The following is a 26,899-nucleotide window of genomic DNA, read 5'->3' as shown; positions in this document are numbered from 1 at the left end:
TAAAGAAATGGGTCCATGTCAGAGTGCTCCAACATATTGGGCTGTCCTTTTCACGGGAGACCTGGGTTTGATTCCGGGCTGGGTCATATTCCCTTCCCTGTCCCCTCTCGCTCACCCCTTGATTTCCTGACTGTATTTATCAATAATAATAATAGTAACGTCAATAATCTAATTGTACATAAAAATAGAGCAAAATCAGTCTATATTAGTGATCAAGCAGTGTGGGTTTTGAATGGCTGAAATCTAGAGAGCTGGCTGACTGAAGGCTGATGTAATGCAGGTATATACTGTACATGATACAATAAAATTAGATATACATGAAATTGCTGATATTTCGTGCAATAGTGGTTTGTCAAGACTATTGGACAAATGTGGAACTGATCCTTGCAGCATGGTTGTTTGCCGATGCTCATTTCAGAATGTTTCAAATTGCATACAACTAGTTCACATAGACTAGGGAAACAGTGTAAATACTGTCTAATAGAAAAGGGACTGTCATATCATTATTTTACCTTTTTTCTATCTTGTTTAACTTTATGTAACTTCAATTTGCAGATATGTTGTCACATTCAGCCCTCTTATGGACACGAAAGATGACCCGCAGGCAATCATTATCTGGGATGTTCTCACAGGACATAAGAAAAGAGGCTTTCATTGTGAAAGTTCTGCTCACTGGCCAATTTTCAAGTAAGTGATCCGAGATTATATATTTTTTTTAAACAACTTTGTTTATAGGGCTGGGTATTGATTACGGATTTCCCAATTCAGTTCTATTCCGATTCATAAGCTCTTGATTTGATTCCTATTTCATCATGAATGACCCAAATTGTGAGAATATGTAGTTAAAGATGCTTTAGGTTTTATTATTTTCGGAAATGAACTGAATGTGTGAAGCTTGGTGAATTCTTGAAGTCAGATCTTTTACTGAGGTAGGAGCGAGCCAAAAATTTAATTAACCACAGTGAGGGTCACAAGCTGTAACTTACGACTGCTTCGCTTCCAGTTCGAGACAAGTTCTCAAAGAAACTTTGCTGAATTTACGACAGATTACCTATTTGCGAGCTGACAGAGAGGCTGCCTGTTAAGTTTAAGACATTAAAGAAATGTGTTCATGCACATTATACCTCTGTGCTGAATATTGTTTAAGATTTAACATGACTGTTTACCGGGAATAAAAATGGGACTCTTATTATGAAGTTCCCTTAAGTGCGGTTGTTGTTGTTAGTACTCGAATGAAGGGGTGTAACTTTTGGTGTTGTCGAATAAACGGATGATCGATTCTGAAGTGTATCTTTTTGTATAACATTGGTAGCAGAGGATGGTTAGCAACTACAGAGTACCACCAACATTTGATGAAGGAAAACCATATGAAAGTTGGAAGAATGAAGTCCCAATTTGGACCAGGGTTACGGAGCTCGAAAAAAAGAAACAGGCACTTGCTGTGGCTTTGGCGCTGTCGGGAAGAGCGAGAGAAACGGCGATGGAAATACCGGTAGATGATTTGAATAAGGACACTGGCATGGACACTTTACTTGTGAAACTCGATGATTTGTTTCTCAAAGAAGAAAAGGACCAAGTTTATGAGGCGTACTCGAGTTTTGACCGGATTATGAAAGATAGCGCTGTTTCCATGACAGACTATATAATTGATTTTGAACAGCGGTACTCGCGGATGCGTAAATATAAGATGGAGCTTCCCGATGCAGTGTTAGCATTCAAGCTGCTGGACACTGCGTGCTTAGAAGTGAAAGACCGACAGTTAGCTCTGACAGCATGTACAGATTTGAATTTTGCTTCAATGAAGTCAGCACTGAAGAGGATTTTCGGAGGAAAGTCTGCTTCTACAGTGGGGATTAATCAGGAAACAGCATATGTAACAGAACAAAGACGACAAAGGAGCAAGCCATGGTCGCAAAATGTTCAGCAAAAGACACCACTGCCTGGCACTAACCCTCTGGACAGGTATGGACGCAGATCAAAATGCGCTGTTTGTCAAAGCACGTTCCACTGGGCCAAAGACTGTCCACACAGAGGTGAGCAAGTCAAACTAACTGAAGATTGTAACACAGATGATATAGAGGAGTGCAACATTACTCTGTATACAAAAGAGTCGCCCACTGAAGCAGAAATATTTATGACAGAGTGTTTCGGCTCAGCAATAATAGACACTGCATGCACACGGACTGTGTGTGGACAGGAATGGATAAATAGCTACATCGCTGAACTAAGCCAAAACGAGATAAAAGACCTGAGGAAGACAGAAACACAAAGTCACAGACCTTGATGGAAAAGTGGTCTATTCCAACAGAAAGTTGAAAATTCCTGCAAAGATTGGACAAACTAAGTGTCATATTGAAACTGAAGTTGTGCCAGCGAAGATTCCATTACTCTTGAGCAAGGCATCCATGAAAAGAGCAGGGACAGTGCTGGATATGGAGAATGACAGTGCGGTGATGTTCAGTCAACCTGTAAAACTTGACTTTACAAGCTCTGGTCATTACTGTGTAAACATTATGGACAATGAAAAGAGAAACATTCAAGGTGATGACTGTGTCTTGGTAGCTGTTGAAGATGTCTCGCTAACGGAACAAAAGAATGAGGATGTACAAAGTCAGTGTGACGAGGAAATACTGACAATCTCAGAAAAAATTAGCTCCGCAGAAAAACACAAAATCCTGATGAAGCTTCACAGACAATTCGGTCATGCTTCTGCTGATAGACTGCAGAGACTTCTTACTAGCTCAGGCAATAAAGATGCAGACTGTAATGTTATTCTGGAAAAAATTGTGAGTGAATGTGAAACGTGTCAAAGATACAGTAAGACCAAACCAAAGCCTGCTGTTGGCCTACCACTGGCAACTCAGTACAATGAAACTGTTGCAGTAGATCTGCATGAACTTGAACCAGGTGTGTGGTATCTCCACATTATTGACCAGTTCACAAGGTTTAGTGCAGGCAGCATACTGACCACGAAAAGATCTTCTGAAATAGTGAAACACTTTGTCCATGTCTGGATAAGTGTACATGGTCCACCTCAGAAACTGTTTAGTGACAATGGGGGAGAATTTAACAATGATGAGGTTAGAGACATGGCAGAAAACTTCAACATAGAAATAAAGACAACAGCAGCATACAGCCTGTGGAGCAATGGACTTATAGAGCGACACAACCAAACACTTACAGAGATCATAATGAAAGTGAAGACAAGTAACTTGGCTGTGACTGGGACACTGCATTGGACTGGGCTCTTATGGCAAAGAACACCATGCAAAATGTCCATGGCTACAGTTCTCATCAGTTGGTGTTTGGACAGAATCCCAACCTGCCCTCTGTTTTAACCGACAAGCCCCCAGCTTTATAGGGCACCACGAAAAGTGAGTGGGTGGCAAAACACATTTCTGCTTTACATGCATCAAGAAAGGCGTTCACTGAAGAAGAATGCTCAGAAAGAATACGGAGAGCGCTGCGTAAACAACTGCGTAACACAGATGAAAAATATAAAATGGGTGACAAAGTGTACTACAAGAGAGTTGATTGTCCAAAGTGGAAAGGACCAGGAGTTGTCATTGGCCAGGGTGGTGCAGTGGTGTTTGTCAGACATGGAGGAACCTGCATTAGGGTACATTACCTCAGACTAAGAAAAGTAAACACAGACAGCGGAGATCAACATGTCGATAAGGATGATGCTGAAATTGACACAAACAATGTGCATAGACAGGAGATGACAGGAGATGCTGTCAACAACACAGAGGGAACAGAAGCTGTAAGTGAAATGCAGCAGAGTTCGGTGCAAATTGAGCACACAGGGGCATCCACTATGGAGCAGAATGTAGCAGCACAACACACAAGTGACGACATAGGGACACAAAGTGATACAGAGCAGGGAACTGACGTCCGTCTAAAAACAGGGCAAGTTCTAAAATACAGAGACAGAGACACTGGGGCTTTACACACAGCAAAAGTACTAGGGCGTGCAGGCAAAGCTACTGGCAAATATAAAAACTGGTACAACCTTCTGCTCATAGAACCCACTAATGTTGCAGGCAGTAAAGATTCAGTTGACATATCATGTTTAGAGTGTCTTCAAATAGAACCTGCTGTTACTGATGTTAGTGTCACAAATGTTAGTGAGGATGTATTGGTAACAAAAGATCTATCCTTTAACCAAGACAAACAAGATGAGATGAAGAGTTGGAGAGATAACAGTGTGTTTGAGGAAGTTCAGGATGAGGGACAAAAGTGCATCTCTACCAGATGGGTGTGCACTCTCAAGGAAACACTAACTGGACTAGTACCGAAAGCACGATTGGTGGCCAGAGGTTTTGAGGAGTTAAATGTGTTAGAGCTACAAAAGGATTCACCCACATGTGCTTCAGAGTCTCTTCGACTGCTGGTGGCAGTTATTTGTCAAAGACAGTGGACACTTCATTCCATGGATATAAAATCTGCATTTCTGCAGGGAATAGAACTTGCACGTGACATCTACATCAGGCCTCCCCTGAGGCTATCTGTGAGGGAGCATTATGGAAGCTCAAAAAGTGTGTATATGGTCTGGCAGATGCTTCATTGTACTGGTACAATAGAGTGAAAGACATAGTACTGAAAGCAGGAGGAAAAATGTCCAAGGTTGATCCAGCTATTTTTTATTGGCTAGATCAGGACTGCACTGTAACTGGGGTGCTTGCATGTCATGTGGATGACTTCATATGGGGGGGCACGCAAAGTTTATCCACAACTGTAATACCACACCTTCGATTTGTTTTCCAAGTTGGACGTGAGGAACATGATCACTTCTGTTATGTGGGAATAGATTTTGTGACTGTTGACAGAAAAGTACAAATACACCAGGAAAACTACATTCAACACATGCAGCCCATACATATGGATCCTTCACGAGCTGTGGAACAAGACTCATCTCTCTGTGAGGAGGAAAAGGATCAGCTCAGGTCAAAAATAGGCCAAATTCTCTGGGTGGCAAGGCAGAGCAGGCCAGATGTTATATTTGATGCTAGCAATTTGACATCAAACATAAAAAATGCAACTGTCCAGACAATCCATGAAGCAAATCGGATAGTGTGCAAACTTAAGTCCAAGAAGGTAATTCTAAACTTCCAACACTTGGGCAGAGACAGTGCTCTTAAGATAATTGTGTTCAGTGATGCTTCGTTTGGAAATCTTTCAGATGGAGGTACCCAAGGAGGGCACCTGATTCTTCTAATGGGAGAAAATGGAAAATTCTCACCCCTTTCATGGCAATCAAAGAGAGTCAAAAGGATTGTGCGGAGCACACTTGCTGGTGAAACATTGGCGATGTCTGATGGAATTGACAATTCTATCTTTCTGTCCACACTGTTCTCAGAACTAACTACTGGTGATGCTGAACATGCTCCACCAATAATCTGTGTCACAGACAATCATTCAGCTTGCTGATGCACTTAAGTCCACAAAGTCAGTCTCTGAGAAAAGACTCGCCTGGAGATAAGTAGTATCAAAGAACTTGTCCAAACACAGAGAGTTGAGCGAGTACTGTGGTACAACACAAAAGAACAACTTGCGGACTGCCTTACCAAGAAGGGGGCATCAGCTTGTCAGTTACTCAAAGCACTGAGTGAAGGACAATGGAAACTGAATTAAAACAGTCTGTCTTTGAGTTGTACTAGAGTGCTTGTTAAAATATACTTGGTCGTATTTTTGTTCAAGGAGGTTGTTGTTCAGTATGTCCTGTTAGTATGCTGAATTGAAAGATTATTGTTATTAAGTTTTTTTTTGAAGAGTGGGAGTTTAAGTTTAAGACATTAAAGAAATGTGTTCATGCACATTATACCTCTGTGCTGAATATTGTTTAAGATTTAACATGACTGTTTACCGGGAATAAAAATGGGACTCTTATTATGAAGTTCCCTTAAGTGCGGTTGTTGTTGTTAGTACTCGAACGAAGGGGTGTAACTTTTGGTGTTGTCGAATAAACGGATGATCAATTCTGAAGTGTATCTTTTTGTATAAAATGCCTGTGACAATGGCGAGATTGCGTGTGTGTGGGCAGTAGAACTGCAGCAGTCTGTGTAGGCGAGTAGGCAAAGCTCTGTGTGTAGCTGGCCTATCACAGAATGATGTGGACAGACACAGCTGGTAGTACTACCCAATGAGGATTTTTCTTCATCACGAGTACGGATATTGACACATTTCACTCGGATGATACTCAACATTATCCGTGCAGGCTACGTGTTTCAGCTGAGTACTCGCTCAACCCTGGTAGATACATTACAAAATGTATATTTTATTACTTTTTCAGAATTTGTCACATTTTGGCTTTTTAAAAATTAACAAATAAATTTTTTCTATCAATAAATAAGATATTATGTTTGTTACATATTTATTGTTAAATTGCATAATTTGTGCTATTTACAATTATTTTCATTTGATTTGTTGAACACGTCATAACTAAACTACTCTGTAACTGGTCAGTGAAATGTAAACATATATCAGCCAGTTGCCAAATATATTCCCTTTTTTCACGTAATGTGAAATTTTGTTGCAAATGCAAGTGATTTCCTTTCATTGTAGTAGAGGGTTGCGCATTGAGTGAAAGATCAACCTCGGGATTTAACAATCAAGATCATTAAAATGAAGATTACGATTCATTGGAAAAACAAAATTTGTATTCACCCCTATTTGTTTTTAACTAAATTGTTTAGTCATTAGACTCTAATCTTTATAAACTGTATTACTCTTTTCAGGTGGAGTCCAGATGGGAAATTCTTTGCTCGAATGACACTGGACACCCTGAGCATCTATGAGACACCAGTAAGTGTCTTAAAGAATTAAGAGTATGTTTCAGATGTACAGACAGCCTGGTCCAGTTGTTTAACTAAACTTTTTTTCCCCTTTTCATAGTCAATGGGTCTTTTGGAAAAGAAGAGTTTGAAGATAAATGGAATTAAGTGAGTATAACAAGAAAAATAAAAGCATAGATCTCTTCTATTAATATAATTTCTGCTGATTTTATATATCTATATCTATATATATCTATATATATATATATATATACACACACACACACACACACACACACACAGTTGAAGTCAAAAGTTTACATGCACTATGTTGAAATCATTAAAACTCGTTTTTTTTAACCACTCCACAGATTTCATATTAGCAAACTGAAGTTTTGGCAAGTCGTTTAGGCCGTCTGCTTTGTGTATGACACAAGTAATTTGTCTAACAATTGTTTACAGACAGATTGTTTCACTTTTAATTGACTATATCACAATTCCAGTGGGTCAGAAGTTTACATTCACTAAGTTAGCTGAGCCTTTAAGCAGCTTGGAAAATTCCAGAAAATTATGTCAAGACTTTAGACAATTAGCCAATTAGCTTCTGATAGGAGGTGTACTGAATTGGAGGTGTACCTGTGGATGTATTTTAAGGTCTACCTTCAAACTCAGTGCCTCTTTGCTTGACATCATGGGAAAATCAAAAGAAATTGTGAAAAAAAGAAGAAAAATAAATTGTGGACCTCCACAAGTCTGGTTCATCCTTAAGAGCAATTTCAAAATGGCTGAAGGTACCACGTTCATCTGTACAAACAATAGTAAGCAAGTATAAACACCATGGGACCATGCAGCCATCATACCGCTCAGGAAGGAGAAGCATTCAGTCTCTTAGAAATGAACGTAGTTTGGTGTAAAAAGTGCAAATCAATCCCAGAACAACAGCAAAGGTCCTTGTGAAGAATCTGGAGGAAACACGTAGACGAGTATCTATATCCACAGTAAAACGAGTCCTATATCGACATAATCTGAAAGGCTGCTCGACAAGGAAGAAGCAACTGCTCCAAAACTGCCATAATATCCCAGAATACAGTTTGCAAGTGCACATGGGGACAAAGATCTTACTTTTTGGAGAAATTTCCTCTGGTTTGATGAAACAAAAATGTAATGTTTTGAGGAAAAAGGTTGAGGCATGCAAGCTGAAGAAAATAGAAAATTTGTGGGCAGAACTGAAAAATGTTTGACCCAAGTTAAATAATTTAAAGGGAATGCTACCAAATACTTACAAATTTGATGTAAACGTATGACCCTGTGGGAATGTGATTTAAAGAAACAAAAGCTGAAATAAATAATTCTCTCTACTGTTGTTATGACATTTCACATTCTTAAAATAGTGATCATTACTGACCTAAGGCAGGGAATGTTTTCTACGATTAAATGACAGGAATTGTGAAAAACTGTGTTTAAATGTATTTGGATAAGGTGTATGTAAACTTCTGACTTCAACTGTATGTGTGTATAAAAATATATACTCCTTTTATGCCAACAGGGATTTCTCCTGGTCGCCTGGTGATAATATCATTGCATTCTGGGTTCCTGAGGATAAAGACATACCAGCAAGAGTAACTCTCATGCAGCTTCCATCCAGGAATGAGATCAGAGTCCGCAACCTGTTTAATGTTGTGGACTGCAAGCTTCACTGGCAGAAAAACGGAGACTATCTCTGTGTAAAGGTGGACAGAACACCCAAAGGAACGCAGGTACAAGTATTGTCTTTAAATTACACTTCCACGCTATTGAAACTTTCTGTTCATGGGCTAAAGTGAAACTCTGCTCTGAACTTTGTTGCTCAGGGTGTGGTTACCAACTTTGAGATCTTCCGGATGAGGGAGAAGCAGGTACCTGTGGATGTGGTGGAGATGAAAGGTAAAGAAAAAAGCATCTTGGAGATAATTTCTGTTTCTGGTTTTAGACAATCTGTTGCGTTTGTTCTGATTTCTCTGCTTATCTTACAGAGAGCATCATTGCCTTTGCTTGGGAACCAAATGGCAGCAAGTTTGCTGTGCTGCATGGTGAATCTCCCAGAATCAATGTATCGTTCTACCATGTGAAGAACAATGGCAAAATTGACTTAATAAGTAAGTGTTCTCATTGTAAAAACAAATACTCAAAGTATAAAAGAATAAAGTTCTTTGTATTGATCTAAAGATTATCCCAAAAATGTATTTCAGAAATGTTTGACAAGCAACAAGCAAACAGCATCTTCTGGAGTCCACAAGGGCAGTTTTTGGTCTTGGCTGGACTGAGAAGGTCTGTACTTGTTCCTAGAATAAAATAGTTTCATTGTGCTTGCTTTTAAAATTTGTTCAGCTATAATGATTTTTGTGTTTTTCCTCCTGTAGCATGAATGGAGCTCTTGCTTTTGTGGACACATCAGACTGCACCATGATGAACATCGCTGAGCATTACATGGCATCAGATGTGGAGTGGGATCCAACTGGACGATTTGTTGTGACATCTGTTTCCTGGTGGAGTCACAAGGTGATTTAATCCTCACATTTTCAATAATATGAAGTGTCTCTCAGAAACACTGAATAATTTGTTTTGCATTTCCTGAAGAAAATACGAGTCATTGCAAGCAGAAAGGCCTAGTGTTAAAGTTTTAGTTATATATACATACAATTCTGCATCAATACCACTTTGCCATTTTCGGTGACGCCCAGCTTAGCACTTTTTTATTTTTATTTTTTGTATGTATGAAAATAAACACATCATAAATTTGCATTTTAAATACAATTATAAGTGGTTAAATTGGTGAAAATCTGAAAACACCAATCACAAACCAGTATGCAAATATTATAATGACATCATTATGCTTTGGAATGTTTGCTATGCAAATGTGTCATGCAGATATTTCCAAATTTTTATCTTAATTTCTTGGTGTAAAGCTTATAAATCCAAAATGGGACACCAAAGACTCAAATTAGCCATATAACAGATTCACAATTTTTTTTTTTATTTAGTATTTTTATACGTGTGTGTGTATATGTATGTATGAATGTATGAATGTATGAATGAATGAATGAATGAAGAGTCTAGGGTTGGGGGATATATTGAATATTAACAATATAATTTTGCTAATGATGTGAAATTGACCAGTATGGTGAATATCGCGTAAAGATAACATAACAGAGTGTATCAGTAGACTAATTTCACAATCATTCAGGGCTGCACAATTAAATAATAATACAATAAATGTCTAAATCATCAGTATTGTATGTATAGTATCAGTCAAATGCTGACTATTTTAGTTAGGTTGTAAAACACGAAGCAATTTACACCTCCCGAGTCGAGAGATAAACAGCAGCAGCGGTGTTACACCGTATTCTGCTATACAAGTTCAGTGGAAGCTTTTAACGGTGGAAAACCAGACAAATGCAAAGACTGGAATTGTTTGGTTGAAGGGGGTACCAAACTGTGAATCCTGAACAGAACAGTTTGGTGAATACATGTTTACACATTAGCTTCCACTCAGCTGACAATGTATGGAAGTAGCTACGTAGTTAGCTATAAGCACGTTGCCACAGAGAGTAAAAGATGGACTTTATTTACTTTCCAGCATTGCATCTCACCAACTAACAACATAGTGTGAAATCAACACTCAGTAGACACTATCCACCACCGCACCATTGTCTTCTGAGCTGCAAAAAGGTGCTCTGATGTTTACCTTTCAATCTGCTATGTTACGGAATGCACTGACAAACTAAAGCTGGCTAACATAGCAAACAGATGTGATAAACATGAGTGACATTGTTGTCAGGGACAGGGTTAACGTTATATTAGTGATATTGAAAAGAGAATATTATTGTGTCATTGCTTATTAACTTTCCAGTATGTAATGCACAAACTAGTTAGCAAATTACCGTGAAGACACCGCTTAACTCCGCACTGCAAAACCACTGTCAGCTCAGCTCTGTAAACAATGTTGGAGTATGCTCTGCTGGAGAAACTACGCTTTGACACCAATTCAAGCATTGTTTTCTACATTATGTTCTGAAAAATATCTGCGCATATCGGAAAACATATACGCCGATACGATATATATAGGTGAAAGGCTCAAATCGGCTGACCGTTATCGGTCAGGCACGAATACTATAATACTGATTACTACAGTGTCTTTCATTCAAACAGATCTCATTCATGCACCTGTCTTCTCCATACAATAGTCCTACTGTATCCAGTGAAACACTAACACAAACTCTCATACTTTTGGGCTCCAAACTTTTTCCCATCTGTGCAACAAAAGTTTATTATAGGTCGCACTGGTGCGACTTCACTGTTTGTCAAATTTCCATTTTCTGTAAAGCAATATCAACTGGCAAATGCTTCAAAAGTGGAGCGAAACAGCATTGTGTGCTACCTGCATTAATGGACATAGTTGTGTGAAGACAGAGCAGGTGCGTTTACTCACGGACTGGTCTTCTGCTCTCAAATGCAATGCGCAGCGTAAATCTTAAACGGTACTTGTGCTCTGGCATCTTTCCAACTGTAAGCGTGCATATTTAACATGATATTTTTGCTTGTGTACTGAAAGCAATGATAGTCACTATACACAATACACAATCACTTTACTTATTATAAACACATGGCCCAAAGCGGCTGCTCTCGGGTGTTGTGATTTGGGCATTGAGTGGATTTGTTCAGCGTCTGTGGATACGTAGTGAGAAGTATGGCACAAGTTACAGAAACCATTTGAGTTTGGCACAGAATTCTCTTGTGAAATCCTCAATTAAACCCTCAGTGAATAGTCTAGTTTAAAATCATATTAAATGGCCCATATTAAATAAAGCATTGACAAATGAACAGGAGAAATCACTGACTTTCACATACAGCCGTGGCCAAAAGTATTGGCAGTGACATCAATTTTGTGTTTTGTAAAGTTTGCTGCTTCAAGTACATGTAGATTATTTTTTTCACATGTTTCTATGGTATACTGGAAAACAATAAGCATTTCATAAGTTTTAAAGGATTTTATTGGCAAAAACATTCAATATATGCAAAGAGTCAATATTTACAGTGTTGACCCTTATTCTTCATAACCTCTGCAATTCACTCTGGTATGCTGGATATCAGCTTCTGGGCCAAATCCTGACTGATGGCGATCCATTCTTGCCTTATTAGTGCTCGGATTTGATCACAATTTGTGGGCTTCTGCTTGTCCACTCGCCTTTTAAGGATTGACCACAGGTTCTCTATGGGATTAAGATCCTGGGACTTGCCTGGCCACGGATCCAAAATTTCAATGTAATGATCTCCGAGCCACTTTATTATCACTCTTGCCTTGTGACATTGTGCTCCATCATGCTGGAAAATGCACGGATCACCAAATTGCTCCTGGATTGTAGGGAGAAGTTGCTCTTGCAGGACGTTTTGATGGTCTCAGGATGCTTCACTGTTGGCACGACACAGGACTCATGGTAGCTTTCACCTTTTCTTCACCGGACTATTGATTTTCCAGATGTCCCATACAGTTGGAAAGGGACTTCATCAGAGAAAATAACTTTGCACCAGTCTAGTGCTGTCCAATCCTTGTACTTCCTGCATAATTTCAGTCTGTCATGAGGTTTTTCTTGGAGAGAAGTGGCTTCTTGCCACCCTTCTTGACACCAGGCCATTGTCCAAAAGTCTTCGCATCACTGTGCGTGCAGATGCACTCACGCCAACCTGCTGCCAATATTGAGCAAGCTCTGCACTGGTGGTGACACAATCCGTAGCTGACTCCTCAGGAGGAGACGGTCCTGGCACTTGCTGGAAACTCTGGGACGTCCTGAAGCCTTCTTCACTGCAGTTGAACCTCTCTCTTTGAAGTTCTTGATGATCCGGTAAATGGTTCTTTCAGGTGAAATATTCTTTGCAGCAATTTCCTTGAGCAATTCTTCCCTCCTTTTATAGCAATCAGTCTGCTCTTATAATCCAATCAGAAAGATAGTGATTTCACCTGACTAGTACTCGTACACACTTCCCCAGGTGCTGCTGATATGATTAGTCAAATGATGTTAGCTGGCTATTTTGTGCCAGGGCCAAGAAACAGTGAAATTTGGGTTTTTGTGATTAAAGTTAATTCGTTTGGCCAATGAAGCTTTTTGCAATTATTTAAAATGCATCTGATCACTCTGCACAGTAATCTAGAAACAACGTGAATCCACACCACAACTGAAGCAGAAAACTTTGCGAAACAAAATTTATGTCACTGCCAAAACTTTTTTCCACAGCTGTATAGAAATTAGCAGTATTGTCACACATCAGACAATAAAAAAGTGCCCTTTAAAAATGACCATGAATTTATTATGGTAACTCTTACTGTATTAATAATGGTATGTTAGATAAATATAGAATAAATATTATTATACTAATACTATGGCTCTATTAAATGTTTTATAGGCTGCATTAGGGTGAGAGAATAATTATTTTTTTCTCCAAAGTCAAGCAGCGATGAAGGGGGAGAGCAGGGATAAAACACGTGGATCTTTGCTAATTTATTCAGACATGTCAGTTATCGGTAAACGTGTCAATTATATTTATAACATCATCAGTTCTGATAAAATTCAACTGGAAATGCACATAGGATGATGATATTGAATGTTGGTCACATTCTGGAGCCCTAAAGTATGAAGAGTTTGTGTTAGTGTTTCACTGGATACAGTAGGCCTACTCTATGGAGAAGACAGGTGTATGCATGAGATCTGTTTGAATGAAAGACACTCTGGTAATCAGTATCCAGTATATTGGAAAGAAATATTGGCAAATACAAATACGCATTGTATTTGAAGCATTTCTGTTGTTTTGCCTCCTATCGCCTCTGTCCAATCGAAAATTAATATGGACTCTTGGTTACTGTAGAATGGTATTTTCCGAGACATGATTTGAAAAAAATCAATCACAGATGACATGAAAAAAATAGATGGAAATAATGTCAGAGGTATTGCAGTTTATATTAAATCTAAATTAAACCAACTGTATTCAGTCCATCAGTAAACCAAACTGTTTTGAACTCTCTAAAATATTTTTCCTAAATGGTTCAGACATCATTATGGTCTGACGTTACCACCCACCATCAGCTTCAAGTGAAGTGATTGCTTACTGACTTGCTTCACAGTTAGACTAAATTTGAGCTGGTTTTAATCTGTGACTTAAACTGGGATTGGTTATTGCTGTCTTCACATCCATTCAAGGATATTTCTGACTCTTTGTTTGGTGCAACTAATAAATTCACCAACCTTGTTAAATGAAAATGATATGGTCAAATTCACTTGATGTTATCTTAACAAATGCACCCCACAGATTCTCTGCAGTTTTTTGTAATGATAGTAGTGATAACTGCCATAGCTTGTGTGAGAAATGTTATGATTCTTAAGAGTATACCACATTTTATTTATAAACTTAATGTAAAAATTTTAATGAACAAGATTTTTTGCACGATGTTTTCAACAGTGACTTACATATTGTTTTGCCTATGGTTGATTGTTGATCTAGGGAATATTTTAAATCCACTTTCTTGACTATCTCTGATAAACTCACTCCTCTTAGAAGATTTAGGATAAGTGGCAGAGATAACCCTTAGTTTAATGAATCCATTTCATCTTCTATTAGACAGAGATGCTGCCTGGGTTAAAGCAAAGAAAACAAATAGTCATGTTGTTTGGACGCATTATAGAACATTAAGAAATAAGTGTACTAAATTGATAAATTCTAAATGTTACTACTATCTTACCTTGATAAATAAAAATTTGAATGGCCCTGCTAAATTCTGGAAATGGACAATCAATTTATGGTATATTAAAAAATGACTAACCTTCCAGATAATTTAAAAGGGAGTAAAATCAAGGGTAAAAATAATATTGTGGATATCTTCAATAGACATTTTATTTCAGCTAGTCCAACAACTGATTTTAGTGAGTTAAGGGAACATGATGTAAAAGGAAATGTTGAGCCGGTTGCATGTTGCCCTTCTCGTTTGTTCACTTTTACCCCTATTTCAGTTACTCAAGTTCAGAAAGTGTACTGAGGCTAGATTGTACAAAATCTGGTGGACCTGATAAAATAGAACATTTTTTATTTATTTATTGCAGAAACTATTGCTGCCATCTTTTACTTAAGTTAACCCTCTAATGTAATTCCATGTACTTGGATATCGGCTATGGTTCTCAAAGGGTGGAGACCCCTCAGACATGAATAACTATCGTCCCATTTCCAGACTGTCTGTTACGGCAAAAGTCTCTTGTAAGCGATCAATTAAAACAGTTTTTATCTGAACATAAAATTCTTAGTGAATTTCAGTCAGGATTTAGAGCAGACCATAGCATTTTAACAGAGGCTATGCTAGTTACTAATGATATTATTAAATCTTTATATGGGAAACAGCATTGTGCGGCTTTATTTGCTGATTTGTCTAAAGCGTTTGATTCTGTAGATCATTAATTGCTGTTACAGAGACTCGGATGTATAAGCCTTAGTGAAATGTCTCTGAATTGGTTTAAGAACTATCTAATCGAAAGAACTCAATGTGTCCAGTAGAGAATTATACCTCAGTACCACAAGCATTTACTAAGGTTGTACAGCTCCCATTTTGTTTTCTATTTTTATAAATGATTTAGGTCAAGGAATAAATAAATTTTTATGCTGATGACACAATTAGTTATACAGTTGCACCTTCATTGAATCAAGCCATAGAACTTCTGCCGGATTAATTTCATTCATTGCAGTTTAAACTGCTAAAATTATAATTGGTCTTAAATTCCAAAAAAAAACTGCATCCTTGTGAGAGTAAAGATCTGGTCCGTCGTTCCACGGCCAGAACGAAAACCGCATTGTTCTTCAGTCCGAGGTTCGACAATCGGCCGAACCCTCCTCTCCAGCACCTTGGAGTAAACTTTACCAGGGAGGCTGAGAAGTGTGATACCCCTGTAGTTGGCACACACTCTGATCCCCCTTTTTGAAGAGGGGAACCACCACCCCGTTCCGCCACTCCTTGGGTACTGTCCCAGATTTCCACGCAATGTTGAAGAGGCGTGTCATCCATGACACCCCCTCCACATTCAGAGCTTTCACCATTTCTGGTCGGATCTCATCAATCCCCGGGGCTTTGCCACTGCGGAATTGTTTGACTACCTCAGTGACCTCCCCCAGGGAAATAGAATCTAATCCCCCATTAGCCTCCGGCTCTACCTCTAGCATAGAGGGCGTGTTGGGATTTAGGAGTTCTTCAAAGTGTTCCTTCCACCGCCCAATAACCTCCTCGGTTGAGGTCAACAGTGTCCCATCTTTGCTGTATACAGCTTGGATGGTTCCCCGTTTACCCCTCCTAAGGTGGCGGACGGTTTTCCAGAAGCACTTTGGTGTGGAAAGTCCTTCTCCATGGCTTCTCCAAACTTTTCCCACACCCACTGCTTTGCCTCCCTCACGGCCGAGGCCCTAGCCCTTCAGGCCTGTCGGTACCTTGCAACTGCCTCCGGAGACCTCCGGGACAACAAATCCTGGAAGGCCTCTTTCTTCAGTCGGATGGCTTCCCTGACCACCAGTGTCCACCACAGTGGGTTTGAGGGTTTCCACCCCTTGCTGCACCTAAAACCTTGTGGCCGCAGCTCTCCACCGCGGCTTCGGCAATGGAAGCTTTGAACATTGCCCAATACGGTTCAATGTCCACAACCTCCGCAGGGATGCCTGAAAAGCTCCGCCGGAGGTGTGATTTGATGATCTCGCGGACAGGGACCTCCTCCAAACGTTCCCAGTTCACCCGCACTACTCGCTTGGGCTTTCCAGGTCTGTCCAGAGTCTTTACCCACCCCCTGACCCAACTCGCCACCAGATGGTGATCGGTTGACAGCTCTGCCCCTCTTTACCCGAGTGTCCAAATCATATGGCCTCACATCCGACGACACGATTACAAAATCGACCTTTAGCCTAGGGTGCTCTGGTACCAAGTACATGGTGTTTGTTAAAGATAATCCATGACTAGCACAGAAGTCTAATAACAAACATCCACTTGAGTTCAGATCGGGGAGGCCGTTCCTCCCAATCACGCCTTTCCAGGTGTCCCTGTCATTTCCCACGTGCGCATTTGAAGTCACCCAGCATCACTATGGGGTCTCCAACTGGGGCCCTATTCAGGACTAAATTCAGGGTCTCCAAGAAGGCAGAATACTCTGAACTGCTGTTCGGTGCATATGCACAGATAACAGAGTTTTCCCCTCCCACAACCCGTAGGCGTAGGGAGGCAACCCTCTCGTCCACCGGGGTAAACTCCAACATAGCGGCGCTCAGCCGGGGGTTCGTGAGAGGCTCCAGACAACACAGCCCTCAGGATCATAAGGGCACACAAACCTCTCCACCACGATATGGTGCTGGTTTTGATGACTTTGCTTACATTTTTCTGTTGTTTTTTGCAGCATATTTTAAATGTTTATTTATGTATATAATGTATATTTTATTTAATGTCTTTTAAAATATTGAATCTACTTGGCTAACACCTTTGAGGCATTTCAGAGCAAATACATAATTTTCGAGAGATTCTGTATATTGATTATCGTCAATAGGCTGAAAAATATCGAGGTGTAATTTAAGACATATCACCCAGCCCTAATAGAGTCTCTACATCAATCAGATATTTGTAGATGAGACTGGAGAAATTTCAGTACAGTGCAGCACTGTAATGTTAACCCACACTTTGGTCCATTCAGGTGGACAATGCCTTCTGGTTGTGGACATTCCAGGGTCGTCTACTGCAGAAAAACAACAAGGACCGTTTTTGCCAACTGCTGTGGAGGCCCCGCCCACCCTCTCTCCTGCCTCAAGAGGAAATAAAGGTGAGATGAGGTCAGATGTGGGGTAACAGTTATTACTCTGTCAGCTCACTTCAGACTGAGCTCTAATCGCACCTCATTTGTTTAAACCTACAGCTCATAAAGAAGGATCTGAAGAAGTACTCTAAGATCTTTGAGCAGAAGGATCGTCTCAGCCAGTCCAAGGCATCTAAGGTAATTGGATTAATCTGTTTTTATTTACTTGAATGGTTTGATTACATTATGGCTGTATCAGTGTTCTGTGGTCCGATTTAAATGAGTACCATGTGCTTAACAGGAACTGGTGGACAAGAGACACGCCATGTTGGAGGAGTATCACAAGTACCGTGAGAGAGCCATACAGATGTACCAGGATCAGAGATCTCTCCGCCTTGGACTCAGAGGAGGTAATTAATGCAGAGAGCACATCTCTTTTCAGCATTCAACTTTAACCATTAATCATCATTGCTTGTGCTGCTTTGACGGCACAGAGCCATTAATGTGTGGTTTTCTCTGCACTAGAGTTGCAGCGGTATACCACGTTTTGAAAATTGACGGTTATCATACCATGTACATTTGCTTATCTACGGTATTGAGAAAAAAATGCAACTGGACGGAGAACTCACATGCGTGTGCGCATCTCCTTTCCTCCTTGTCTGCCTGTCAGACTCATCAACTTGCATCTCTCACACACACACAAATGCAGCGGAGAAAATGTCAGAGCGAGGCGAGGGGGTCTGACATGTGTGTGTGAGTTAAAGCAGTGTTTCTCAACTGGTCTATTCGGACTGGGTCGCGGACAGCAGGGAAAGAGCAATGCCATGGTTCTCCCATTGAAGATATTTCGGCGGCTGCCCAAGTGATAGACTATTTAGGACTGCCGAGGCAGATTTAATGATAATCTCGCAAACAGCTAAAGCAGACATGGGCAATTTACGGCCCGCGGGCTCTATAAGGCTCTCCACATGGTATAATGTGGCTAGCGGCTTATTTATCGTAAAACCGTTTTTTTTTCCCCGTTTGGATAATTCAGTTAACTTGCGTTGGGACGTCACGCGCCTCCACAAGCGTTTACATGCTTAGGATTGCCAGATAAGAGACACAACACCCCCAGTTTGAGATGTATACTTGCGCAAATTGGAAATATTCCGCCTAATGTTATACTTATTTTGTGCAATCTGGCAACCATGCACGCGAGTGCGCTATTTCTGTCTCTCGCTTTCCCCTTTGAACAAATTTAGTGATCTGTAGTGCAATATTCTGCTCAAGGAAAAGTGTTATAGGGCTACTCTGTGTCCATTCTTGAGGCTTTTTGTGATGTTTGGTGCTACTAATTTTGCAGGTGAACCTTCTCAGTGATTAAATTAAATATAAAAGTAGATCTCAGCATCATTGACAAGCGAGCAAAAGCAAGCAAGAGACGAATATGTAAATGAATTTTTTATTTGTGCGATTTAGAAAGGTTGAAGTCCCTTCACGCCTGTATGTTAATCTAACTCTTGCAGTAATCATTTATCATAGTCATGCAGCCTGTGTTATTCAGTTGTGTGATGAAAGCCAAACCATTGAGGAGACCTGTACCATTACCCTTTTAGCATGTAAACTGGTAATGTTTTAGAACTCGCCCACTTTGCAAAAAACATTAAAGGTTCTATAAATTAAAAAAATATATATATATTATTAAAACAGACCCCTGATGTAGAGAGTGTTAAATTGAATAATAAATGAACAGGGAAGTAGAGATGGTAAAATAAATGTATAAGCTCAGCCTTTATTCGGTTTTTTAATGCCTGATAGAAAAGTATCTATCTTTGTTGAGTAATATAATACTTTAGGCAATTGCAGAATAGTCTCACTAGTCACAGAAAATTGAGTACACAACTATTTCTGTTTTTAAAAGATACAAAAACCAAATCAATGCAGAACATTGTATCCCTATGCAATACTTAAAGCCCAGTGTGGCCCCTTTACCAAAATAGTTGCCCACCCCTGAGCTAAAGGCTTTTCATCTGCACTTTTGCATGAGTGTAACTATTATTTAAGACTAGCTCACTGACCTAACCATGGTAATAAGGAGACTTTCCTTCTGTGTAATATTCGTATAAATATGTAATATTAGTTAACAAACGGGATAATAATGGGCTCATATAAGTAAATATGCTCTTCAATTTTTAAAAGGGGGTAGAGAAATCTTCCTGATGTCAAAAACAAAAATAATGTCACTTGATGCATGTCTTGTACTTGAAAACCATGAAACAATAAAAACTATACAACATAAAGGGAAATGCAACCCAGGGTACGCCACTTGATTTCCAATGTAAAATCTGTCCTGAAGCAAAACAAGTTGAGAAGCACTGAGTTAAAGGTACAGACAGGAGCCGTCTATAATCATAGGACATTACTTAAAAGCTATTTTTTTATCATAGCTTTCTTATTTTTTCTATTTATTTTATTTTCAAAAGGGAGACTTTTTTTTACACATACTTCAATAAAATAAATGGTTTTAAGTTTCAATTATAATAGTGTTTGCTCAAAATAAATAAATCAATAAAATACAGTTGCAACCCTTCTCTGCACTTCCCCTTTCTCTAGAATAGGCCTTTCGCAATTATTGCCCGATTTGATCTAATCACAGTCATTTGACATAGAATTTATGCCCTAAATGCAAAAAAAAAAAAAAAAACAGTTCCCACAGTCATAGAAAACCTAAATATACTTGGAAAATATCCTAAAAACTTCTGTCTAGCGCATATGTATGCGCTAGATAAACGTTGAAAAACTGTGCAGATGGATTGAAAAAGGTATTTTGGTGGAAAACCATAGTGATGACCATTTTGTGAGCAGCAACTCCTTTTGGGTCAGTGATGGGTCAACTGGCTTCCTTAGCGAATTGGTCTGAATTAAAATCTTAAACATATTTAAAAATCTGAATCCAGTATTCACAAAAACCTTGAGAGGTCATGGAATTTTATTGGTCAAAAATGGTGGGAACCCTGAAGCTTGAAATTTGGTGAGACTTTTTTTATCAGTTGGGTGTCTCACTTTCTGATGCAGTAGTGATTTTTATTTTGAATCAGTCATTTGATACTAAATAGTAATAATTGCGCAAAATTTTACCAAATGAACTGACTTATAGGTCCACAATAATTTTTGAATTTATTTTTTTAAAGGGATAGTTCACCCAAAAATGAAATTTCTCTCATCATCTACTCCTCATGCCGTCATAGTTGTGTATGACTTTCTTTCTTCTGCAGAACACAAACGTTTTTTACGAATCTGTAAGTCCATACAATGCAAGTGAATGGTGACCAGAACTTTGAAGCTCAAAAAAGCTGCATTTACCTCCAGTGGTTAAATACATGTTTTCTGAAGCAATACAATCTGTTTTGGGTGAAAACAGACCAAAATATAACACATATCTTTTCACTATAAATCTTGCCATTGAAGTCTCTAGGCACTATCAAGATTTCAAGCTCATGACGCATGTGCAGACTGCTGATTTCAGGATTTATAATGGAGGAGTTATATTTTGGTCTGTTTTCACCTAAAACTGATTAGTTTGCTTCAAGACATGAAGTAATCCACTAGAATCTTATGGGGTACTTTATTTGCTTTTTGGAGCTTACAATTCTGGTCATTTGCATTGAATGGACCTACAGAGTTGTGATATTCTTCTAAAATTCTTTGTGTTCTGCAAAATATGACATCATACAGATCTGGAATGGCATGAGGGTGAATAAATGATGAACTGTTCCTTAAAATATTTATATGTGCTGAAGAGCATGAAGATTAGTTGCTGCAGTCTAGAATTGGACAAACATTGTTTTTGCAGCACTGACATGGCAACATTTTGGTTCAACAAGTGAAAGTGAACTTCCAAATATCATGGGCACAGTGAAAAGAGAACTGATTCCACAAATGAAAAAAACACCACCTCTCCAAACTAGATCACCACAATCGCACATTCCTGATAAACATGTGACCGAATCAAATGGTGCATATTAACAGTGTAATGTTTCAGTATGGTTGATAAACCTTTCAAGAAATACTGGAAAATGTTATGACCTTTTAAGTATTATCGTGGCCATTGTTTATTCTGATTTCAGTTAATTATTAACACAAATGTAATGGTCATTACAGCCCTTCCCTTGAGGTTGAGAAGCAGTTGAAGTCATGACTCTTTTTTTCCTGATCACTGTAGGTGTGGACACTGATGAGCTGGACAGCAACGTCGATGACTGGGAGGAAGAGACCATTGAGTTTTTCATCAATGAAGAAATTATTCCCATCGGAGATCTGTAATTCCAACAGCAGGTTGTGTCCAGTGTTAAGAAATGACTTTTTTTTTAAATGCCTCTGCACAGTCATGATTACTTATGTTTTGGTATTCTTGTTTTCAGTATCCGTTTTTTAGTGGAGCTGTGTGGACTTGCATTGAAGGAAAAACTGAGGGATCCCCTATAAGAGAATTCCTTGTTATCATCAATCAAGTGCCTTTTAATACTGGTTCCAGCAGAAGGAGAATTTTGTGCCACTGCTTTTAAAACATCGATCTCTTTGGGATTACCTACCCTGCCACCATCGATCAGGCCTGCTCTTGGTGGATCTGACTGTAACGTGATCTTGGTTTTGCCTTTGGTAGATCTCCCTGATCAAAAGGGTGTTACCATGGCACGAAATGCCATAAACTGTTTTTACATCATCACACTGAAGGAAAACTTTTTGTTTCCCAAGATTTTCTGCATGGCAAACTTGTATTCTAGTGTGCGAAAATGGCACTACAGTGGGCTTTATCCTCCTCCATTCAGATTACCTGATATTAAATGCACAACAAGGAAATAAAGATTAACTGAAATCAAATCGTTGTTGTTTTTCTTTCTGAACGTAAAATCAAAAGTGCATGCATACGGGTCTGCGTCACTGAACTTCAGCTGTACACTTTGAAAACCGTAGGGATCTCATATATCTGTGTATTTTGGACAGGGAAAGACTAGGAATAATACACAGTTTTTGTACAGGTTAAACATGATCGGGGACATGATCAAAGTAAACAAGTTTTAAAATGTTCAGAATGGTGCCAGTTCATACATGGCATTTGGTCATTTCTGTCCTCAGTTAATAGTTTTGTATTTTGTAAAGGGGGTTCATTTTCATCTTTGACTTTGGCAATCACATCAATTACCCAGTGGGTCTCTTCATTTGGCACCTAATAGGTCAGCTGCATTATTGTTTCATTAATGCATATGCTTTTGAGCAAGGTGATGGTCAAAAATCCCTGGGTAATTAAAAGGCAAGCAGGTATTGTGTGAAATATACTGTCAGATACCACCAAGTATGGTATCTGATAGGGTGGATGAATGCATGAAGTTGTCTCTATGGAGTATGAAAGCATAATACTTCATTATATTTTAAAAATAGTTGACCGTAAAAATGAACAATTGTCAACGATGGAGGCGTTAAGTTTGTTTGGAACTGACTGCCTCAGTCACTGTTGATTCAAAATGAAAGAATAACTGAAACATTCTGCCTTTTTTGTGTTTAACGGAAGACTTTTGGGTGAACTATAGCTTAAATAAAGTTGACATTGGCAGAATTGTAATAAGAATTTAGTGGCATCTAGGAATTTAAAATTTAAGGGAGCTACAGTGCATCCGGGAAGTATTCACAGCGCTTAACTTTTTCCACATTTTGTTATGTTACAGCCTTATTCCAAAATGGATTAAATTAATTGATTTTCTAAAAATTCTTCAAACAATACCCCATAATGACAACGTGAAAGAAGTTTATCACATGTACATAAGTATTCACAGCCTTTGCCATGACACTCAAAATTGATCTCGGGTGCCTCCTGTTTCCACTGATCATCCTTGATGTATCTACAACTTTATTGGAGTCCACCAGTGGTAAATTCAGTAGATTGGACATGATTTGGAAAGGCACACACCTGTCTATATAAGGTCCCACAGTTAACAGTGCATGTCAGAGCACAAACCAAGCCATGAAGTCCAAGGAATTGTCTGTAGACCTCCGAGACAGGATTGTATTGAGGCACAGATCTGGGGAAGGGTACTGAAAAAAATTCTGCAGCACTGAAGGTCCCAATGAGCACAGTGGCCTCTATCATCCATAAATGGAAGTTTGGAACCACCAGGACTCTTCCAAGAGCTGACTGCCCAGCCATACTGAGCGATCGGGGGAGAACGGCCTTAGTCAGGGAGGTGACCAAGAACCCGATGGTTACTCTGACAGAGCTCCAGCGTTTCTCGGTGGAGAGAGGAGAACCTTCCTGAAGAACAACCATCTCTGCAGCACTCCACCAATCAGGCCTGTAGGCACATGACAGCCCACCTGGAGTTTGCCAAAAGGCACCTGAAGGACCAAGTGATCTGGTCTGATGAAACAAAGATTTAACTTTTTGGCCTGAATAGCAAGTGTCTGGAGGAAATCAGGCACCGCTCATCACCTGGCCAATACCATCCGTACAGTGAAGCATGGTGGTGGCAGCATCATGCTGTGGGGATGTTTTTCAGCAGCAGGAACTGGGAGTCAGGATCGAGGGAAAGATGAATGCAGCAAAGTACAGAGACATCCTTGATGAAAACCTGCTCCACAGCGCTCTGGACCAGCCAGAGCCCAGACTTGAACCCGATTGAACATCTCTGGAGGGATCTGAAAATGGCTGTGCACCGACGCGCTCCATCCAACCTGATGGAGCATGAGCGGTCCTGCAAAGAAGAATGGGAGAAACTGTCCAAAAATAGGTGTGCCAAACTTGTAGCTTCATACTCAAAAATAATTGAGGCTGTAATTGGTGCCAACTGTGCTTCAACAAAGTATTGAGCAAAGGCTGTGAATACTTCTGTACAATTTGCAAAGATTTCAGACAAACTTCGTTCACGTTGTCATTATGGGATATTGTTTGTAGAATTGAGGAAAATGAATTTAATCCATTTTGGAATAAGGCTGTAACATCACAAAATGTGGAAAAAGAGAAGTGCTGTGAATACTTTCTGGATGCACTGTAAATTTTAAGCATGATGAATTAAACTATTTTGAAACCAGTCCAGAACAACACATACATTCATTAAATACTGTAAACCCATAGAATATTTGATCTCTGTAAAACATGCTACCAAGGTTTTTTGCAGAAGCATCTGCAGCGGAGTTATTCCCGTTAAGCGTGTCAAGAAGTATGATGTATTTTATATGATGTATAAATACTTTATCTTTCCAGGTTGTGGTAATTACCATATTTTTTTGGTATTGAGGTAATGCGAATCAGAGTGTCAAATCTAGGGTTCGTACAAGGTGCTGAATACTTGAATTTAGCTTTTTCAAAAGTAAGTCCCGGAGAACCCATGAAAATGGCAATTAATATCAAGAGGTGTTAAGTTATTGAAAAATCTTAAAATACGTTGCTTAAATAATTTAATAAATGAAATGTATTTGTTTATTTTCGTTTAAAATCACGAGGACAGACCACTAGACCACTGCTGATGCAGGTGGCGCTGTAACGTGACAACAGTTACTTTTGGCAGCGCTGTTCGGAATGGGCCAATAACAATCAAGTGTTACTGGAGGATTTAAAAAAATAGATGTAAAACGTTTTGAATTATTTGAATGCAGATCAATGGAGGATTAATTTTTGTGAGCCAAGTTGTCCTTTATGAATAAAAATTTATGTCAACATGTCACAAAATATTTATCCTCAGCGTTTATAGGCAAAAACTGAACTAAATGGAAAGTGTCCATATTTTGTAAGTTGGAAAGTCAAACATTTTTGAGACTGACCCATTTGCAATTTCGGTCAGTTCCTGAAATCTGTTAGACTTTTCCAATTTTCTGTTGTCCAATGTCTGTGTTTCTTTGCCCACTCTAAACTTTTCTTTTTGTTTTTCTGTTTCAAAAGGGGCTTTTTCTTTGCAATTCTTCCCATAAGGCCTGCACCCCTGATTCATCTCTTTACTGTTGTACATGAAACTGGTGTTGAGTGGGTAGAATTCAATGAAGCTGTCATCTGAGGACATGTGAGGCATCTATTTCTCAAACTAGATACTCTGATGTACTTCTCTTGTTTAGTTGTACATCTTCCACATCTGTTTCTGTCCATGTTAGAGCCAGTTGTCCTTTGTCTTTCAAGACTGTACTGTACACCTTTTGTATGAAATCTTCAATATTTGGCAATTGTAAGCATTGTGTAGCCTTCATTGCTCAAAATAATTATTGACTGACCAGTTTCTAGAGTTCTTTCTTTTTGTAATATTTGACCTTATATTGACCTTAAGACATGCAGTCTATTGCATACTGTGGCAACTCAAAAACATACACAAAGACATTGTTAAGCTTAGTTTAATGAACCAAATAGTTTTCAACTGTGTTTGATATAATGGCAAGTCATTTTCTATCAAAATATCAATTTAGCATGATTACTCAAGGATAAGGTGTTGGAGTGATGGCTGCTGGAAATGGGGCCTGTATTTGATCTAAAATTACTTTTTTTAAATGGTGATGTTGCTGTTTTTTTTTACATCAGTAATGTCCTGACTATACATTGTGATCAGCTGAATGCCACTTTGGTGAATTAAAGTATCAATTTCCGAAACAGCAAAATCTGTAAATTATTCCAAACTTGTGGCTGCCAGTGTATAAGCAGATTAAAGGCCTTGTGTGTTTGTTTATGTTTATATTTTTTGACAGTTTAAAGCATTTTGTTGGCCCATTTCAACATTCTATCAATGCAAGTCTATGGGATTTTTGATTGCCTGGTTTGGAAAAAAACGTAAGTCTGATCAGTTAGAAAGTCAGAACAGTCTGAAGGTCTGTGATGAGTTTAGTGAATGTAGCTTGAAAGCTCTATAAGTTACTTTTGATAGATTTGGTCTTTGTTTAGTCAGGAGAATAATGTTAGTTGTGTCAAGCCAGCATAAAAACCTAGTGATCCTAAAATAGCCAGCATAGTGATCCTAAAATAGGCTTTATTTTGATATGCATAATTGAATTTCTTATTTTTATTTTGGAGTAAAATAGGACCAGAAAAGATTTGACAGGCGTTTAGGAAAGTAGCCTACTGTGGTAGTTTGTGTTGTGAAGAAAATTAAATTAAAGGAGCCTTTAGCCCCGTCGTACCATTATTTTGATCATATCTAGATACATGGTGACATAATGATCTATGATTAATGGTTTAGGTGGAATTGGTGAAGCGTGGCCTCAACGCAATAACATTTGCTGTAAATCTTCGAGCAGAGCCGTTGCTTTGAGCACGTAAGTAAATCTCGCGATATCTGCGAGGAG

The 26,899-nt window shown here is 39.0% G+C and overlaps 1 protein-coding gene across 1 annotated transcript in view; it reads left to right on the top strand.

Annotated features, from left to right (window-relative positions):
- The window catches only part of LOC127648445 (eukaryotic translation initiation factor 3 subunit B), a 29,933-nt gene extending 7,453 nt beyond the window's left edge, over positions 1 to 22,480 (top strand). Inside the window, exons 7-19 of the mRNA XM_052133118.1 lie at positions 556 to 687; positions 6,738 to 6,804; positions 6,895 to 6,941; positions 8,320 to 8,530; positions 8,624 to 8,696; positions 8,786 to 8,908; positions 9,002 to 9,080; positions 9,173 to 9,311; positions 17,507 to 17,632; positions 17,726 to 17,803; positions 17,907 to 18,015; positions 21,810 to 21,922; positions 22,009 to 22,480. Of these exons, the coding sequence (XP_051989078.1) occupies positions 556 to 687; positions 6,738 to 6,804; positions 6,895 to 6,941; positions 8,320 to 8,530; positions 8,624 to 8,696; positions 8,786 to 8,908; positions 9,002 to 9,080; positions 9,173 to 9,311; positions 17,507 to 17,632; positions 17,726 to 17,803; positions 17,907 to 18,015; positions 21,810 to 21,910 (1,285 nt within the window). The 3' untranslated portion in view covers positions 21,911 to 21,922; positions 22,009 to 22,480. The remainder of the gene's footprint in view (positions 1 to 555; positions 688 to 6,737; positions 6,805 to 6,894; positions 6,942 to 8,319; positions 8,531 to 8,623; positions 8,697 to 8,785; positions 8,909 to 9,001; positions 9,081 to 9,172; positions 9,312 to 17,506; positions 17,633 to 17,725; positions 17,804 to 17,906; positions 18,016 to 21,809; positions 21,923 to 22,008) is intronic.
- The last annotated feature ends 4,419 nt before the right edge of the window (positions 22,481 to 26,899 follow it).

The sequence above is a fragment of the Xyrauchen texanus genome, chromosome 8, assembly GCF_025860055.1.
Source record: "Xyrauchen texanus isolate HMW12.3.18 chromosome 8, RBS_HiC_50CHRs, whole genome shotgun sequence".
Taxonomy (NCBI): domain Eukaryota; kingdom Metazoa; phylum Chordata; class Actinopteri; order Cypriniformes; family Catostomidae; genus Xyrauchen; species Xyrauchen texanus.
Note: the sequence above shows the minus strand (reverse complement) of the source record. Positions and strands in the feature narration are given on the sequence as shown.